The 19,237-nt window shown below is 40.8% G+C and overlaps 1 protein-coding gene across 1 annotated transcript in view; it reads left to right on the forward strand.

Moving 5' to 3' along the window:
- The window catches only part of Slc2a2 (solute carrier family 2 member 2), a 30,632-nt gene extending 12,598 nt beyond the window's left edge, over nucleotides 1-18,034 (forward strand). Inside the window, exons 4-11 of the mRNA XM_029562065.1 lie at nucleotides 1,570-1,694; nucleotides 5,525-5,640; nucleotides 6,993-7,155; nucleotides 7,887-8,074; nucleotides 10,768-10,872; nucleotides 15,137-15,238; nucleotides 15,623-15,826; nucleotides 15,913-18,034. Coding sequence (XP_029417925.1) covers nucleotides 1,570-1,694; nucleotides 5,525-5,640; nucleotides 6,993-7,155; nucleotides 7,887-8,074; nucleotides 10,768-10,872; nucleotides 15,137-15,238; nucleotides 15,623-15,826; nucleotides 15,913-16,095 — 1,186 coding nt within the window. The 3' untranslated portion in view covers nucleotides 16,096-18,034. The remainder of the gene's footprint in view (nucleotides 1-1,569; nucleotides 1,695-5,524; nucleotides 5,641-6,992; nucleotides 7,156-7,886; nucleotides 8,075-10,767; nucleotides 10,873-15,136; nucleotides 15,239-15,622; nucleotides 15,827-15,912) is intronic.
- Nucleotides 18,035-19,237: the final 1,203 nt, after the last annotated feature.

Below are 19,237 nucleotides of genomic sequence, written 5' to 3' on the forward strand. Positions count from 1 at the left end.
CCTACTCTTGGATAATAACCTTTTTGTTGTTATTTGAAACAGGGTCTCATGTAGTCCAGGTTGGCCTCAAACTCACTACTATATCCAAGGATGACCCTGAACTCCTGATCTCCTGCCTCTACCTCCTGAGTACTAGGATTACAGGGATGTACTAATAGTAGATGCTCAGATTAAACAGTGCTGAGGCTCAAACCCAGGACCTCATGCATGCTAAGCTAGCATTCAACCAAATGAGCTACAGTCCCAGAACTTCTTGTATACTGTCAGAAGATATACCAGGTACATTTCAGTGAAAATGAAGCTATCTCTAACCTATAAATACACTCTTTTCGACCCAAACTGTGGGATCTACCAGTCTTACTCCTGCCCAGGACCACTCTTCTGTCAGATAGTCCCCCAACAAATTACATTCTGTACAATCTAAAATTGTTTGCCTCTCTTTCTTTGGTCTCACAACACTTTGGGGTCAGTCCTCATGCACTTGGACCAAGTTCCAAAAGAGCATATAATTATTCTATGTACTATTATTCTATATACTATGTCCAGTATAGTCAACAAAAATTACCAGGTATGGGGCTGGAGAGATGGCTCAGGGATTAAGAGCACTGGCTCCTCTTGCAGAGGACCTAGGTTCAGTTCCCAGCACCTATATGGTAGCTAACAACTGTCTAACTCCAGTTCCAGGAGATCTGATGCCCTGTCCTGGCCTCCACGGGCATTACGTGCATGTAGTGCACTTACATACATGCAGGCAGAACACTCATACACACAAAAATAAATAATAAATATTTTTAAATTAACAGATATTTCAAGAGACAAGGCAAAAATGAGCAAAAATTAAGAGAGAAAAACAGAACAACAGAAACCAAATCCCTGGTGGTCCAGAAATATGTTAAAAAATAATAATAATCTGGCATGATGGCATACACTTTTAATCCTAGCATTCAAGAAACAGAGGCAGGTGGATCTCTGAGTTGAAGACCAGCCTGGTCTACATAATAAGTTTCAAGCCAGCCAAAGTTATACGGAGGACAAGGAGAACGAGGAGGATGAGGAGGAGGAGGAGGAAGAGGAAGAGGAGGATAGAGACAAGGCCTATGCTAATAGGGGTGTTAATGGGGAGGGGTTGTTTGTTTTTGTTTTTCAGACAAGGTCTCACTATGTAGCTCTGGCTGACCTAGAACTCATCACATAAACCAGGCTGGCCTCAAACTCAGAGATCCACCCACCCCTGCCTCCCAAGTGCTGGAATTAAAGGTGTGCACCACCACACCTGGCTATTAAACAAATATACCACAGCTGAATTAAGTTTTCTTGTTCCCAGTCCAACCATTTCATGCACTGTTTTATTACTCATTTGGGGGGGACTAGTTTTCATGCCCAAATAGAAAGTTAAAATCCTCTAAGCTGTATAAAGTGCTCTAGCAATTTTGGTTCAAGGCTCCTGAGCTAGCTTTAGAGCAAAATTAGAAATAATTATTTTTAGGTAAAAAATCTCAACATGCTCCCAAAACAAATAATTTTATCATATTTTGGTGCTAAATTTACAATTCTTTTTAAAAATTTCAGAATCAAAGCCCTGATGTCAGCAAACAGCCTCTCATTAATCGGAGCTCTCTTGATGGGGGTTTCTAAATTCGGACCATCTCACATCCTCATCATCGCAGGAAGAAGCATTTCCGGACTGTACTGTGGTAAGTGACACACATACACATCACTCTGAAAATTATTTTAGGTAGATTTTTTTGAGCCTAATGTGGCATCACACAAGGAAAGCAGCAGGGTAAAGTGGAAGTCCTCAGTTGGGATTTGGGCCCTGTGTGAATTGCAATGTCTTCTGTGTCCTGCCCACTTCAATAACATCACTGCCAGTTGCTTGATCTCAGACAAATTATTTAACTGATTCTAGCTTTCTTCATCTATGAAATGAAGAGGATAATGGCATCTACCTACAGAGTGAATATGAGAACACACGTAAAATGTCCATCATGTAGACAGCAAGTGCATGGGAAAGCTAGCTGTTGTCACTACTGTGGTGCAACAGGCATTTGCTACCTTCAGACCCTAACCCTACTGTGATGGCCTATGCCGTGGGTGTCTCTGTCTTTATTGCCGAGATCTGGTCTCCTGGATGCATCTCCTAGACCATACTCCCTAGCCTTATTTGATTCCAGACTTGGCTGCCTAGAGCAGTAAATCTGTGGTGTCCACAGGAAGAGGCAATTGGACAGAAGCATCTGTTGGAAGCGTTCTTCTTCCCTTCAACTTAGTATCTAAGGAGTGGGAAACTCTAGTTCTTGGAGACAGGGCTTTAAACTTTCAAGGGCAGGGAACTGAACAAGAATATTCAGTCTCTAAACAAATAGACAGAAGGGGCTGGACAGATGGCTCAGCAGTTAAGAGCACTGGATGCTCTTGCAGAGGACCTGGGTTCAATTCCCAGCCCTTACATGGCAGCAAACAACCATCCATAACTCCAGTTCTGGAGGATCTGACACCCTCTTCTGTCCTCCATGTGCATTGCATGGCATGGGTGTACTAACATACATGCAGACATAACACATACACATAAAACAAAACTTAATAAATAAAATCTTTTGAAAAATGAGATGAATAAATACTAAACTCAGTGCTGAGTCCTTGATTCTGATGGCTCTTCCCTGACATTTTAATGTATATTTTAAAATTGGAGTTGCCCTTCAAGGTACTAATATCCACAGAGGGAGAGAAGAAATGATAATGTGTGTACACCCTGTCTGTGTTGTTACTTCTAAGACGTTTACTTGCAAAAAAAGGGGGGGGCAATAATTCTGTGTTTCTGATGATCAGTTGAGAGATAAAACATCTGACTTCATTAAATATCTCTTTTCATTATTTCCAATCTTAATGTGAATACCTGAAGGTCAGGGTGGCTTTAAGGAGAAAAGTCACATGAGGGACACACTGTGGATTAAGAGAGAATGAGTTCTGATAGATCTCTACCTAGTCTCAGACACGGCTGTTAAGTCTCAGCCTGAGTTCCTGCTTTGTAAAGTAGAGGATTGCACTATGAAAAAGCTCCAAACCCTGGTACGTTCTGCATTTCTCTCTTTAAAAATTTCAGTATGGAAAAAGATGACTTTTTTTTGTCAAACTTGACAACAAATACTGTGAATATATTATGGAGGGACCTAACATTGCTGAGTGGCCTCTGCTGCCATTTAAAATACTGTGACTATATTATGGAGGGACCTAACATTGCTGAGTGGCCTCTGCTGCCATTTAAAATTATCTGCACTCTAATGAGTATTAAAGATGCTGAAAATTACAAGAAATATCATTTGAATTCATGTTATTCTGTTCTTTCTTTTTTTGTTTTATGTGTATAAGTGTTTTTGTAAGTGCACTATCTGTGTGCAAACCCTCAGAGGCCAGAAGAGGGCATTGGATCCCTGGAACTGAGTTACAGACAGGTGTTAGCTACCATGTGGGTGCTGAGAACTAAACCTGGGACCTCTGCAAGAGCAGCCAGTACTCTCAACTGCTCTGCTGAACCATCTCTCCAGCTCCCTGCCATTCTGTACCTGAATCTATTAACTATTACAGAAAAGGCCAAATAGGTATTTTCTTGACTAGGGTCAGGCTCCATAGGTCACATGTTAGAGTCACATGTAAAACTCCACAGACGTACAGATGCCATATCAGCCATGTAAATGTTCATTTGAGGCATTTAAAACAATTTGAAGTATTAAATTATATATCTTGAAAACAGTTACCCAAGTATCTTTTGCATAAAGCCCATCTACTTTCATTTGATAGCTGGATACTCCTAAGGAGAGGCCCACAGGAAGTCTTAAGAAAACACCAAATGCTATAATCAGCAAATGGCTGGCTGCACCACCATTTCCAACCTACCTGATTACTTACGTTTAAGAAAACCACAAAGGGGCTGGAAAGATGGCTCAGTGCCTAACAGAGCTTGCTGCTAAGAATTCACATCAGACGGCTCATAAGCACCTGTCTCCAGCTTCAAGGGAATCTGATGTCCTCTTCTGGCTTCTGCAGTCACCCCTGCACACCATATACCACACATCACACACCACACCACACACCACACACACACACACACCACCACCACCACCACCACTACACACAACACACACTCAAAAAAGAAGAAAGAAAGAAAGAAAGAAAGAAAGAAAGAAAGAAAGAAAGAAAGAAAGAAAGAAAGAAAGAAAGAACTGCAGAGGGGCTGGCAAGATGGTTCAGCAGTTAAGAGCACTTGCTGCTCTTGCAGAGGACCTGGGCTTGGTTCCCAGCACCTTCATGAAGGCTCACAGCTGCCTGTAACTCCATTTTCTTCTGGCTTTTGCAGGTATCAGGCACACATGTGGTGCATATGCATGCACACAGGTAAAATACCCATATACATAAAACAAAAACAAATAAATCTTAGAAAGGAAGAAAGGAATGAAGGAAGGAACGAAGGAAGGAAAAGAAAAGAAAGAAAGCTATAGAAAGGGTCATCAAGATGGCTCAGTGGGTAAAGGCACTTGCCACCAAGCCTGATGAACTGAGTTCAATCTCCAGGTCCCACATGGTAGCAGGAGAGAACTGACTCCCTCCGGCAAGTTGTCCTCTGACTTCCACATGTGCACATTTGTACACACACACACACACACACACACACATAATGAATGAATAAATAGATAGATGATAGATAGGTAGATGATAGATGGATAATAGATAGTAGATAGATGATAGATGATAGACAGATGATAGATGATAGATAGATAGATAGATATAGAGTAGTTTGCATAGTCTTATAGTCTATAAGGTGTTCTAACAGATAGATAGATAGATAGATAGATAGATGATAGAGAAAATAGAATGGCCCAGTGCTTTTCAATTTTTGTGTTTCTTTAAGTCTTTTTCAAATAAAATCTTTCCTGAAGTCCAATATTTGGATGGAATAAAGAACTAGGTTGCTCTGATTGGGGCCACTGTGGGAAGAGTCCTTGAGTTCCTCAACCTTTTCCCCTTTCTGTACCCGACTACACCACAAGAGGGATCTTGAGCTATTCCCTGGGTGTGGAGCTTGTGTGCTAATGCTCTATAGCCTGTGATCCTGGGCAAGTCAGTTCTCACCTCTACCGAGAGGATGACTTTTGTTGACGATTCTAGCTTCCTTTAATCCCATCAGTCTGGCTTAGCACTAAAACATTCTCTAGTCTCTTTTCTCAAGACAACCTGAGGCATTATGATATAAACCAAACAATAACATAGAGGCTTTTATTAACTAAAACAACACCATGAAAATTGTCAAATCCATAACTACGCATTTTTTTTTTCTGTTAACATTTCCAACCTCACCTTCATTTAGGATTTGATCAGCCAAGGTTTTCTGCATAGACTGTCTATGGCTGGAGACAAAAGGCTTTTCCAAGGACCCAGAAGGGACTTTCAGTAAAGACTCTTTAAACCAAATCATTGTTGAGATGTTCTAGGCTGCACTTTAACATGTCCATGTTCATGTTTCATGCAGGGCTAATTTCAGGGCTTGTTCCAATGTACATTGGTGAAATCGCTCCAACCACACTCAGGGGTGCTCTGGGCACGCTTCACCAACTGGCCATTGTTACGGGAATTCTTATCAGTCAGGTAAAATGTCCTCATCCTCTCTTTGACCACCTTCTACTTTGTCTACCACCACCATGGGAGCGGGGAGGAGTGGTAGGAGAGGTGGTTAAAAACTTGACTTTTTAGCTCAAAGGTAAATTATTATCACTCCTCACTTTTCTCCTTGGGGTCGTTGGTGGGATTAGCACTATATGTAAAAAAATTCCAATATTATTGAAGAATTTACATTTAGATTTCAAGGAATAGCCAACTTCATTTTTTTAAACCAGCATTTGAGTTTACTGAATTTTTATCAGCACCACAATATTTAAATGATCACACTGGACGTGACACAATATTCCTATATTTAGTTGGCATTTCTTCTGTAACTAAAACATTTGATTTATAACTCATTTTTGCTACCAGCAAAGCACAGTATGAAAACTTTAAACCACAATGTCATCCAATTTCATACACTCAATCTCTAAATAATCATGCCAACTTCAAATTTTTGACTGCCTGAATTTTCTTTGTGTTGAACATGCTTCCCAGAACTCTTAATGCTCAGATAATTAAAACAGAACTGTTCAGCTAGCTGTATCTCTCCCTTCTACCCTCTGTTCTCAAAAGGATCTTTGGGACCTAGAAGGAAAGCTATAACCATTGCCACAGGGATCATAAAGCTGATTCTTATCATGTGATTGTTCTATCTGTGAATTCCCATTTATGAAACCTCAAAATATTTAAGTTCTGAATGTAAGAAGGAATTTGAAAGCAAAGTCCCAAGGTTATATGTATGTGTATGTGCATACATGTGTGTGTGTGTGTGTGTGTGTGTGTGTGTGTGTGTTATACATATGCATGTGGAAGCCAGAGATCAATATCAGGTGTTTTCCTCTATTGGTCTCCACCTTATTTTTGAGACAGGCTCTCTCACCGACCCTGAAACCTGCTGTTTCAGCTAGACTGGCTGACCAGCGAGCTCCAGGGATCTGCTTGTCTGTGCATTCCTCCAGGGCTAGGATTAGAGACTCACACGGCCATGTCCAGCTCTTTTAGGCATAATTCTAACATAACACGATATAATTCCATCTGGTTGCCTGCAGAGAACAACCACATGCTTTCCTTTAGATACCAAATGTGCTTTTAAAAGTTGAGTCGATCTCCATCCTAAATGTCCAATTAGAGTGCATGAAAACAGATAGATTCTTTCTCAACAAATTGTCCTTGATTTGGTTACAGTGGAATGCACTAGTAACAGTCTCTCCCCTGTGCTAACGCGAACTAACATTGTTAAGGATTGCTATTGAAGAACCAATGTGTTTTTCCATAAATTAGTACAGAAGGCAGGCCCAAAGTGCAGCACAGCTGACATCTCCCCCTTCTCCTTTCAGATTGCTGGCCTCAGCTTTATTCTGGGCAATCAGGATCGATGGCATATCCTACTTGCCCTGTCTGCTGTGCCAGCCCTCCTCCAGTGCCTGCTCCTGCTCTTCTGTCCAGAAAGCCCCAGATACCTTTACATTAAGTTGGAAGAGGAAGTGAAAGCGAAGAAAAGTAAGTCTGTAGGTGATTTTTCTTTCTCTCTGTTATTTCGTGATTATCAGCTAATGTAGAACCAGTATGTATGAATGACTGCTCACAAAATTAAGATCATGACCTTTTAAATGAAGCCAATGATTGTATGGAAGAAGAGCGAACAAAAGCACTCAGATGTGACCGTTGCATTGCACTCACATCCACCAGTACTGCATTCCATTACCCAAACCAGGAGCTCACATGTAGGCAGTTGGACTCAACCAGAGGCTTCTGAAAGGCGCCTCCAAGCACTGTGTCTCTGTGATGGCAAGGAGCATGATTTTCTCTCTCTTGAGATGAAACCAGATGTTTTGCTTTTCTTTTCTTTTTTAAAAATCAAAGAACGAGGGTTGGAGAAACGGCTCAGAGGTTAAGAGCACTGGCTGTTCCTACAGTGGCCCTGGGTTTCATTCCCAGCACTCACATGGCACTAACAACTGTCCATAACTACAGATCCAGGGAATCCAACACCCTCTCTGACCTCCCTAGGCACTGCACAACAGTGTATACTCATACACATACAAAAAAGAAAATACTTTTTAAAATTAAAGAAGAGGCTATAACTCCCACCCCACCCCCGCAAAAAAGACCCAGCACCTATGCTGTTGTGTAACAGAGAGGGACATGTAGAAACTATGGCTCTGTCATGAACATAATAAAAATAAATTTTTCTGTGTGATCTGAGTTATTTCAACCTGTTTGCGGGACAGGCTTGAGGAGACTGAGAGGAACTGAGGACATCACCAAAGACATTAATGAAATGAAGAAGGAAAAGGAAGAGGCCTCGAGGGAGCAGAAAGTCTCCGTGATTCAGCTCTTCACCGATCCCAGCTATCGACAGCCCATCATCGTGTCACTAATGCTGCACTTGGCTCAGCAGTTTTCCGGAATCAACGGGGTAAGTTTAAGAACAACTCCTGGGGCTGGAGAGATGGTTCATCAGTTAAGAGCACTTGCTGCTTTTGTAGATGACCCAGGTTCAGTTCCCAGCACCCACGTGGTGACTCACAACCATATGTAACTCCAGTTCAAGGGGATCCAACACCCTCTTCTGGCCTTGGCAGGCACCATGCATACACATATGGTGCACATATGTATATGCAGACAAATCCTCATACACATGAAACAACAACAAAAAAAGAGAATAGCTTCTAACTTGAAGCAAGCAAAGGGAATCAAAAGAAAGGGAAAAGGGAATAAGTTTAAGTGACTAAAAAACATTTGAAAACATTGACATCAAGCATTATTATAATGATATATATTATATTCAGTGATAATTAATTCTTCAATGACTCTCTAAAATTACCTCAACTTTTTGACAAATGTCAACAATCAATAGTATTTAGGTCTATTAGGAAGTAGGTAATGGGGCTGGGAGATGGCTCAGTCAGTAAAGTGCTTACCTTTGCAAACATGAGGGCCTGAGCTCAGATCCCCAACATCCACACAAAAAGCAGGGTGTGGCTGTATGCATCTGCAAGCACTTGGGTTGGCGGGAAGAAGGTAAATGAATCCCTGGGGCTTATTAGCCAGCTAGCCTAGCCAATTGGTGAGCTCCAGGTTCAGTGAGAGACCCTGTCTCAAAAAAAGAACATAGAGGGATCTGAAGAGATGGCTAGCAGTTAAGAATACTGACTGTTCTTGCAAAAGATCTGGGTTTGGTTCCTAACACCCACATGGCACCTAACAACCATCTATAACTCCAGTTCCAGGAGATCTGACACCCTCTTCTGGCTTCTTCAAATATTGCACACAAGGGTGCACTTACATACTTGCAGTCAAAACACTCCTACACATAAAATAAAAATAAATAAATCTTTAAAAAGAAACATAAAAAATATATGGTAAAGAGCCATTGAGGAAAATATCAACATCAACCTCTGGCAAGTTCAAATTGCACACAAGAACAAACTTGAACATGTGCACATGCATGCATCAGATAGAGAGAGAGAGAGACAGAGAGAGAGAGAGAGACAGAGACAGAGACAGAGAGAGAAAGTGAATGCAGGACGAGGAAAGGAAACTATATTGCTTCCAAACCAAAATCCTAAATTACAAGATGCTTTTAAAGCTGAGTATGAAATTTAGGATTTCTAATAAACTAGGTAAAAGGGAGCCCACAGTTCTATTTATTTATTTAAATGAAATATAGGAGCTAGCTAGAAGCACAGAATAGTTTCTTGCCAACAAGAAAATTTCACTGTATTTGGAAGAATAATAAACAAATAAATAATATAAATGAATTGGTATGCTGTTGGTGAATGAGGGTACCAGGGAAGACAGGCTTAATAAACATGCTGGCATGTTTAGGTTCCAAACTGAAATCCTTACATCATTCAGACTAACAATTCTACTGGCAATTAGCTACCACTAGAAAACATTGGGCGTTTGCTAAAAATCTAGATTTAAAAACCACCTTTTGCTGCATTTAAAATACAGAATGTATATTGATATAATGAGCCAATCCTAGATCTGCAAGGGACACTTTGGGGGTGACTGGTGGATAGGCAGAGCCTTTGAAGAGACAAAGAAAGTCATTCTTATCCATTGAAGCAAAAAGAAATCCAAGGGAAACACCCACAAACCAGATACTGTTCTGCTGTGATCTCTGTTCTTCAAGGCGCCCTTAACACAGAACTTCGAGATTCACAAAATTCAGCTCTGCCTATATATTCTGTGGTGCAATACTTAATTCCCCTGAAATCTGGTTTCGGCCTCCACCCAAGTACCCAACTTACAAAGGCCTTAAGGAAATGTTGAACTTGAGCCTAATGAAGTACCAGCAAAAAAAAGCCCTGTGGGGAAGGAATGACAGAAGATGAGGGACTGACAGAAACATCGGCCATTGTGAATATATAAGAATAACTCACTTTTAAACAAAAGCTATTAGAGAGATGCCAAGGCAATTTCTCCATCCCTACTGAATCAAGGGGGAAACTCAATGTCTGTTGGGGGAGGGATTCCCTTGAGACCACTGATAAAAAATAGCTTCTGAAGAGTTGGAAATGAGTTATTATTCCTTCACCTGAATGCTCTTCACACAGGTGTGACCAGTATTCCGAATAACTGAACTGTTCACTTATGTGTACCTGTTACAAGCATGTTATACATTAACAAAAATGTTTAGCAATTAAATAAAAAAGGAAATTAGAGATGGCTCAGTGGTTAAGAACACTGGCTGTTCTTGCAGAAGACCCAGGTTCAAATCCCAGCACCCACATGGCAGCTAACAACTGTCCATAACTCCAGTTCCAGGGGATTCAACAGCCTCTTCTGTCCTCCACGGGCATTGCACGACATGGGTGCACTTACCTACATGCAGGCAATACACACATACACATAAAAATAACAAATAATTTTTTTTAAAAAAAGAAAATTCAGTAACAGACTTTTGGGCTAAAGGTAAGAACTTTAAAGCAATCAGGAGCTCTAAATACTAAAGGAAAGCTGGTCTGAGAAAAGGGGAGGAATCTTTAGGAAATTCTAGAGGCTATGGTTCGACAAAAATAAAATAAACACTAAAATATGTCTTACGTTTGGGACCTCAGTGTGGGGCTTCTTGATTAAGGCTGTCCTGTTCTTCCTTTGCAGATCTTTTACTATTCAACCAGCATTTTTCAGACAGCTGGGGTCAGCCAACCTGTGTATGCAACCATTGGAGTTGGTGCCATCAACATGATTTTCACTGCAGTCTCAGTAAGTCAGTGCTAGATAGGCACTCCTTGTTCCTTGCTTGTTCCTTGGTCCAGGAGTGGAAGGGGGTGGGGGACAATGACTTAAGATGAGACTGATCAGTGACTGTGTTCACATGCACTGTGAGTGTACAGCTGAGTGAATCATGGGGAAAGTCCTCTGAACACACCAGCCCTGAGGCTGAGGTGGTGAGTCACTGGTGCCCTCACTGGAGGGAAGAGAGTCACTCACGCATCTGGTGAATTAATAACTCACTAGGAAGCCTGTAAGACTTTCACTCTGTGAAAGTCCATAGAGTCCTTCTGTGTTTAGACTCCTTAGGCCTAACCAGCAGCTTCCCAATTCCATCACTACTGGATACTCTCCCTATATTTTTCACCCTCCTTCTTGAGGAAAACATTTACAAAGCTAATAGATGCCTAAGCTTTTAAACAGAATTAAAAAATTTGGCAAGTTCCTATGATGTTAGGTCATTGGGCAGAATTTTCAGGTAGTTCACATGTATGCAGCTTCCGGTGATGTACAGGAATATGTGTAATGTGTAAAGTCAGGGTAAAACTGTATAAAATTTGAAATTTTATTGTTTTACCAACAAAAGAAAGATTTATATACTCTTTCTCTTTAAAATATATTTCATTTATTATTTTTATTTTATGTATGTGAGTGTATTGCCTGCATGTATGTAAGTGCACCCATGCAGTGTGATGCCTGCAAAAGTCAGAAGAGGGCATCAGATCCCCTGGAACTGGAGTTATGACAGTTGCTAGCCACCATATGGGGGTTGGGATTCGAACTCAGGTCCTCTGCAAGAGTAGATAATGCACTTAATCACTGAGCCATCTCTCCAACCCTATATACTCTTTCTTAAAGCCAAGTATCATACCAATTTGATATCTTGACAACAAATTTAACGTAATGAAAAATAACAACAAAGGGCTAGAGAGATGGCTCAGCAGTTAAGAGTGCTGGTTGTTCTTGGAGAAGACCCAGGTTCGAATCCCAGAACCCACATGGCAGCTGACAACTGTCCATGACTCCAGTTCCAGGGGATCCAACAGCCTCTCTGTCCTCCAAGGGCATTGCATGACACAGGTGCACTTACCTATAAGCAGGCAATACATGCATACACATAAAATAAAAATAATAAAAAGATATTTAAAAAATAAAATAACAATAAAGACAAAAACTTCTCTATTATGAAAGTCACTCAAAATGAGACTAAATTGAATTATTTTTAACATTTAATGCAAACTATCCAAAATGATTTTGAGTTTTAATTGTGGCCACAAAACTATACTCAACTTATTTTGGTCACTTGTTTTTTATTCTCTGTACATAGACTTTTAACTATTACCTTTGGGTGGTCAATAAATTACAGCCTGTCTCCCCAGACCACATTAAACAGTGCTGGACCTTGCAGAGAGGAGGAAGAACAAACAGAATAGGCCCTCTGTCCTACAGAGTTTAGAGATAAAGGCCATTTCAATCAATAAAGGCCATTTCTGGGATATAATCCAAAGGACTCTATCCTTTGTGTCTTCTGGAATTTCTCTCTCTCTCTCTCTTTCTCAAAATATCATGATTTTTAAAAATAAATTTTATAAAATAGAGATTTTTTAATTAAAATATATTGCTTCTAATAAGATTTTCTTTATAAAGCATTAAGTCGTCTAGACTGGGTAACCCAAATTCTGAGAAGATCTAAAGTAGAAACTTCTGCAGAATTTCATTTCTGCACTCTGTACCCAACCTCATTTGAATGGGAGGAGCTGCCAACAGTGTCTTTGTTATTTTTAATATAGAGATTTTAGAGTTCATTCTTTTATTTTGCTAAAGTCCTAAAGTAGATGATTGATATAAAAATCAATTCTATCTCATTAATGCTTCACAATTATAGGTAATATTTAAAATTTTCAATTTAGTTTCTAAAAGCAGTGGTGATACACACCTGTGAGCCTAGCACTCAAGAGGCAGAGTCAGAGAGATCACAGGTCTGAGAATGGCTTGGTTTAAAATATCTTATTTGTATTAGTTTTATTTTATTTTATGTGTATGAGTGTATTGCCTGTATGTATGTGAGTGCACCCATGTCATGCAATGCCTGTGGAGGTCAGAAGAGGGTGTCAGTTCCCGTGGGACTAGAGTTACAGACAGTTGATAGCTGCAATGTAGGTACTGCAAACCAAACCCAGGTCCTCTGCAAAAGCAGCCAGTGCTCTTAACTGTTGAGCCATCTCTCCAGTCTCCAGCCCCTAGCCTGGTTTAGATAGCAACACCCTGTCTCAAACCAAACCAGGCCAAAACACAACAAAACATTATTTTATAGTTTCAAAAGCTTCTGAACTTTAAACAATGCTCAAATGGACATATATGCATATGAGCGTGCATTAATAATATATTATGTTCCACTAACTCATAGTCTAAGAGTTTCCCCCCCTCCTGAATGTTTGGGAAAATAGAGGCTTTCCCAAATATACGTTGAAAGATGTTCTAGATTCTATTTTCTTCCATACTAATAAGTTGATGGAAGAGAGCCTGTAATCTTGAGAAAGGAACAGAGCAAGTTGGAGGGGCCTGGGAGCAGGATGGCTCTGGGGAGGAAGCAGTGACTGCCCACCTCCAGTGAGGTACCAGGATCTGAGGGACACACATAGACTGGGGCAGAGATGAGGGCTGAGGTCCAGCAGAGGTCCCAATCCATGACCATGCTGGTCTTATGCATTGAGTACACACTAAGTCTCCAGAAGAGAATGCAGCTCAGTTTTCAAGGCATATTTTTAGTGTTTATTTTCCAGTTCATCATTTTTTTTTCAAACACAGAAAAAACAGATATAGTAAGAGCCCTTATTCCTGTAGAAATCTTCCTGTTTTCCTCATACCTTGACAATACAGCATCAAAGTCATGTATCACCCTGTCAGCTTTGAAAGTAATAAAGAGCCAACAATGTATAGGGATGTTTTATAAATTTGAAGGAAGGTTTTGGGGCTACCTTCTCAATAATTAAATGTGGGCTCTTGGATTGTCATCCTGGAGTCATTTGAAACTCTGGGATGAGTGCACCTATGAGATAGAAAAGCCTCCACTGCAGGTGAAGATAAATGCTCCTCAGAAGTCCTCAGGTTCAGTGCTCAGCATGCTATGGGTGTTGCATGGCTGTTGACTTACTTAGATTGATGAGCCTAGCCAATCTACTCACCAAGGTGAGAAATTATACGTGTGTGTGTGTGTGTGTGTGTGTGTGTGTGTGTGTGTGTCCATGTCCATTCAAACATATAGGTATCAAAGCTATTTGCACTTGAAAAGCGACCCTTTTCATAGATATTGGGATATCATTCATGGCTTAAATTTCAAAGCTGAGTCTTAGAAAGGAAGAGGATGTGAACCTTGGTGTTTGGGTCTCTAGCTATCCACAGGAGAAGGGGTGGTAAGGAGGCCCAGTTGCCTGAGGGAACTTAAATGTGAAACCTTGGCTTTCAGGGGAGTAGTGATCAGATGGTTTACCTGGGGAATGTGGAATGGCAGCCCTCAGTGTGAGGGAGGCTCAGGGAGTGGATACTAGGGTGTCAACCTCTTGCCACTGAAGATTTTTGGAGATTAAGGAACTGATATAAGAGCCCTGTGACTTCTGAGAGGGAAAGCGGCATGCTCGTGATGGCCTAGGTCAGAACAGTGCTGGCCTGTGTAGAGGAGAGGTCGTCCTTGATGCAAGCTCCTGTGTAGGCCTGGGGTACTGCCCCACCCTCTGCTCTCAGTGCTCAAACTCACACACCCAGGAGCGGGTGATGTACGGGATAAACGACTCCTAAAATTATAACCCAGCAACTGCTTCAAATTGCTGTTTATCCAGCGGACTAAGTAGCAACAAGCTGAGGGAGTAGGGTACTCAGCAGCTGGGAAGCTGGCATTAAAGGTGTGAGCCACCACGCCCGGCCTGGAGTCATTTTTAATGTAGAGCATTCCCATTTTCAACACAGATGTAATCTATTAGAAGAGAGCTGAGAAGTGCACTCTCTCACTACTGACTCAAGGGGATGGCCCAAGAGTGGCAGGAACATTCTGGTCTGTCTTAAGACTGAACTCTTGGAGTCAATGTCATTATATTAAACTGGCATTTAATTACCATAGTTTACTGAGGTGAGCACCACCACCAGAAGCAAGTTGCACTCGTCACCTCTGTCTCACATTTGTAAAATAGGACCACAGTGCTGCCTCCCTTCCCCATCCCATGGCTCATAATACTGAAATGCTGTTTGTTAAACATCCTAGGTACTGCTTGTGGAGAAGGCAGGACGGCGCTCTCTGTTTCTGGCTGGAATGGTGGGAATGTTTTTCTGCGCCATCTTTATGTCTGTGGGACTTGTGCTGCTGGTAAGTTTGGTGCTTGGACTGGTATTTTTGGTTACCATATGCAAACGTCTCTGTCCTCTGGTTTAAAGGTTCTGTGTCACAGACACTTGCGACTGGGTTGTGAAATAAAGGCAGAGGAACAGTGGAGAAGAAATGTAAAGGAAAAGGGAACTCTGTTCTTGGGTGTACAGACAAGTATCTGCATGTTACTTGGGGTTGTTATCTGTAGACAGCTGTGGGTGTGACCAGAGGCACTTACCCGAACCTTAGCGTCTCATCCAGCTTCACTCGAAGTCTCACGCTTTGACCAGACACCCTGGTTTGGGAACTAGCAGAAGAGTCTAGATCTTTTTCTTGCCTTTCTCAGGAAAACAGTGACTCCCACTTTTGTTTCTCCCTCTTCAGGATAAGTTCTCTTGGATGAGTTACGTGAGCATGACAGCCATCTTCCTCTTCGTCAGTTTCTTTGAGATTGGTCCAGGCCCCATCCCCTGGTTCATGGTGGCTGAGTTCTTCAGCCAAGGCCCCCGGCCCACGGCCCTGGCATTAGCCGCCTTCAGCAACTGGGTCTGCAACTTCATCATCGCGCTGTGTTTCCAGTACATCGCGGTGAGCGCCCCCGCTGTGCAAAGTGCAAACTGCCCTGCAGAAGGCTGTGCTGAACAGGTCTAACTGGAACTCTGTTCTCTCCCCAGGACCTCTGTGGGCCTTATGTGTTCTTCCTCTTCGCTGGGGTGGTCCTGGCCTTCACCCTGTTTACATTTTTTAAAGTTCCAGAAACCAAAGGAAAGTCTTTTGAAGAAATTGCTGCAGAATTCCGAAAGAAGAGTGGTTCGGCCCCTCGAGCGAAAGCTGCATTGCAAATGGAACTGCTTTGAGCGTCAGCCTCCGCCTGAAGATGACCCGGCGGAAACACAGCAGCCAAACGGGGGCGGGCGGGGAGGGGGGGACCGCTGCTCTTAGCCGATTCCTTCAGACGTTCATACCCACATACTAGAGGACTGTCTTGTATTTTGAAGAATTCTATGTATGGACTCTGATCAGAAACGTCAACAAAGATTACTAAAGAAAGTATTTTTGTAACTTGGAGAATCCACTTTTGTGGCAAAACTAAGCAAACCAAACCAAAGCGACTAGGTTGCAAAATTAAGCAAACCAAAGCGACTAGGTTGTTTTGCTACTTTTCTAAAGGAAAAGAACGCTAGAATCTTCCTAGCTCTATTCTTTATTGCAATATTCCGCTGAAGTTGACTGCTTTTAATGGATCATGCTTTTTAAAGTGTGTGACTAGGGAACCTGAAGAAATAGCTCTTTTTATATATTTAAATATGATGAAATTGGAATTTCTTACCCACAGATCTCATACACCAAGATGTATGGCTGGTGTCAGTTAAGATTCATGTCCGTATCCATTTTTCTGTTTCCCTTCCTCAGCCTTTTTCGTGTGTATTAGAGTTTGTATTTTGCTTAAAATTTTTATTTTTTCTGTATTTTCATATGAATATTTGAGTATATTAAATATATTTATGATGAAAAACTCAGTTACCAGGCTCTTCCAGTATTCAGAGAAAACATTTTAGTTTCTTTGTTTGATAGACTTTGCTAGATTGAAAAACCCAAAAGTTTTACCTAATCTGATAGCCTAGATTATCAGTTAATATTAACATCTATTCCAAAACCATACCGGATCTGTTTGTTGTGTTTACCTTGTTTTGCTTTTTAATTGAGCATAGCCTTTTTATCTGAGCTGTTATAAAATACACTAAACCATTAGGACTCAAGCATTTTGTATATTGCCTCCACACTCTAATAAATTGGATCAATTTAAAGAAAAATTGAGGTAAAAGATTGTCTCAAATGAAGCTGGAAAGGTAGAGCTTAAAAATTCCTCAGGATGGGCCCCTGAAACTTCACCAATGTTCAGTGTTGCACTTGATCAAAACCTCTAATTTCTCTGGAAACGCTGAGTTTCCTGATGTAGAGCAGTCGTCCCCTTCACCCTTTTTTCTTTGTCTTTACCATAGGAACCTTCTAACTACACCGTTCTATGCTGGCTCTAACTTGTGTTAGAATGCCAAGTGCCTTCTAAGTGCTGTCATCAATGTGGGCAAATTGGAAATACACAGATTAAACAGGCTTTGACTTTGCAGTGCAATATATAACTATGAACATACAGGTCTGATGGTTAGCGGGCAGCTACAGTTACCTCCTTCAGTTTCTCTCTGTAGTCTTCCTTGGCCTGGAACTACTATGTAGACCAGGCTGGGCTCAAGCTTGTGATTATCTCCCTGCCTCTGGGGCCGGTGCTGGCATTACAGTCCTGCACCACCATGTTTGGCCCTTTCTGGTTTGGGTTTTGTTGTTGTTGTTGCTGCTGCTGCTGCTGCTGTTATTTTTTGTTTTGTTTTTCTTGGTCAAAATTGTTCACACGTATACCTGCAGTACAAGCCAACATGAAATTAATTCTTTTTACTTTAATGTTTTCCTCCTTTGGGAAACAATTTGGGGGATTTTTTTTTTTAACTTGGAACTTCAGGAGTTGGGCAAAAGAAGTTTAAATAGTTCAATAGGTCTTTACGCTAGGCTACAGGTTTTGAACAGAACTGTAGATCTAGACTCTGAGTAGAGCAAGGGCTCTTACCCTGTGCTTCAGAATGCTGATGACCTTTGGGAAGTCTGAAACTCCAAATACTCTGATCCTGAAGTTTTCTGCCTCAGAGAAACTCATGTGATCCCTCATGTACTGCTGCATTTAACAAGATCCACAGATGTTCAAGGTCTTTAAGTTGAGCATCCTCCCATATACATCTTAAATCATCTCTAGATTATTTATAAGGCAATGTAAGCATTATACAAACTGGTTGCACTCTATTGTTTAGGTAATAATGAGAAAAATGTCTGTGCATGAAACTCAGTCTGATGGGAGCTGGAGAGATGGCTCAGTGGTAAAGAGTACTAGCTGCTCTTGTAGAAGACCTGGTGGCTAACAACCATCCATAACTCAAGTTCCAGGGAATCCGTCGCCCTCCGCAGGCTTGGTATGCATGGGTGCACTTACAAACATGCAAGCAAAGCAAAAACATAAAATAAAAATAAATTAACAAAACAAAAAACAGATCTGAGGATGCAGAACTCACCAATATCAGTGGTCAGCTCTGAGCATATGTTGAAGAAATATTAAAGGAAAAAAAGTGCAAATGAGGCTTTATACAAAGACCAAAGAAATAATTAGCATAAAAAGAAACATTTGGTCTTTAACAGTAAATGATAAAACCGTAACTATTTACATTCATTCTCAGGAAGATCAGATGTGAGTTTGAACATTTAATTTTCCAACTATCATTTTTGTGACAGTTGTTTTTACTCTTAAGATCTTTACAAATGTGTCTTTTCTCTGCTCTTGTCTGAAGTATGACCAGACTAGGGCTCTGTAATATGTGCTGAGATATAGTGAGACCTTGTGCCCCCACCCCCAACACATTACAGAGCTCACAGTCATTGGCAAGTTCAGAAAGGTCAGGGAATTAGTAACCCATACTTTCCGTGAACTGGGTTCACTGAAAATGGGCACAATATTATTTCCTACCTCAGGGAACTGTGGTAAGGATCAAATGTAAAGTTCTAATTATAGTGTCTGGGATAAAGATGACACTTGACAAATGTTACCTAGAATAATGTTCACAGGAACCACTAAGATAAAGATTATCATATGTTTTTCTTCCAAACAAAAGGTTTTAAGTTCAAGATAATATTTTCTTTCTTCAAGGGAAAAAAATTACAAAACAAGGCAATGATTAAAAAACAAGGGGAAATATTAAACTATCAAATCACTAAATCTAAATTTAATATTTCTAAATCTTCAAAAGTTGTTACCGTCTTTTTAAAATTTGCTTTTTGTCTAAGTAATGTTATATTAAGGGTTCTGTGTGTGATAGTCTTTCTTTGGATAATACTAAATATAAAATAAAAAATATATAATATTTAAACATAGTATAGACAACAGATTATAATCCCAGGATA

This window comes from Nannospalax galili, unplaced genomic scaffold (assembly GCF_000622305.1).
Source record: "Nannospalax galili isolate Female #2095 unplaced genomic scaffold, S.galili_v1.0 scaffold33, whole genome shotgun sequence".
Classification (NCBI taxonomy): domain Eukaryota; kingdom Metazoa; phylum Chordata; class Mammalia; order Rodentia; family Spalacidae; genus Nannospalax; species Nannospalax galili.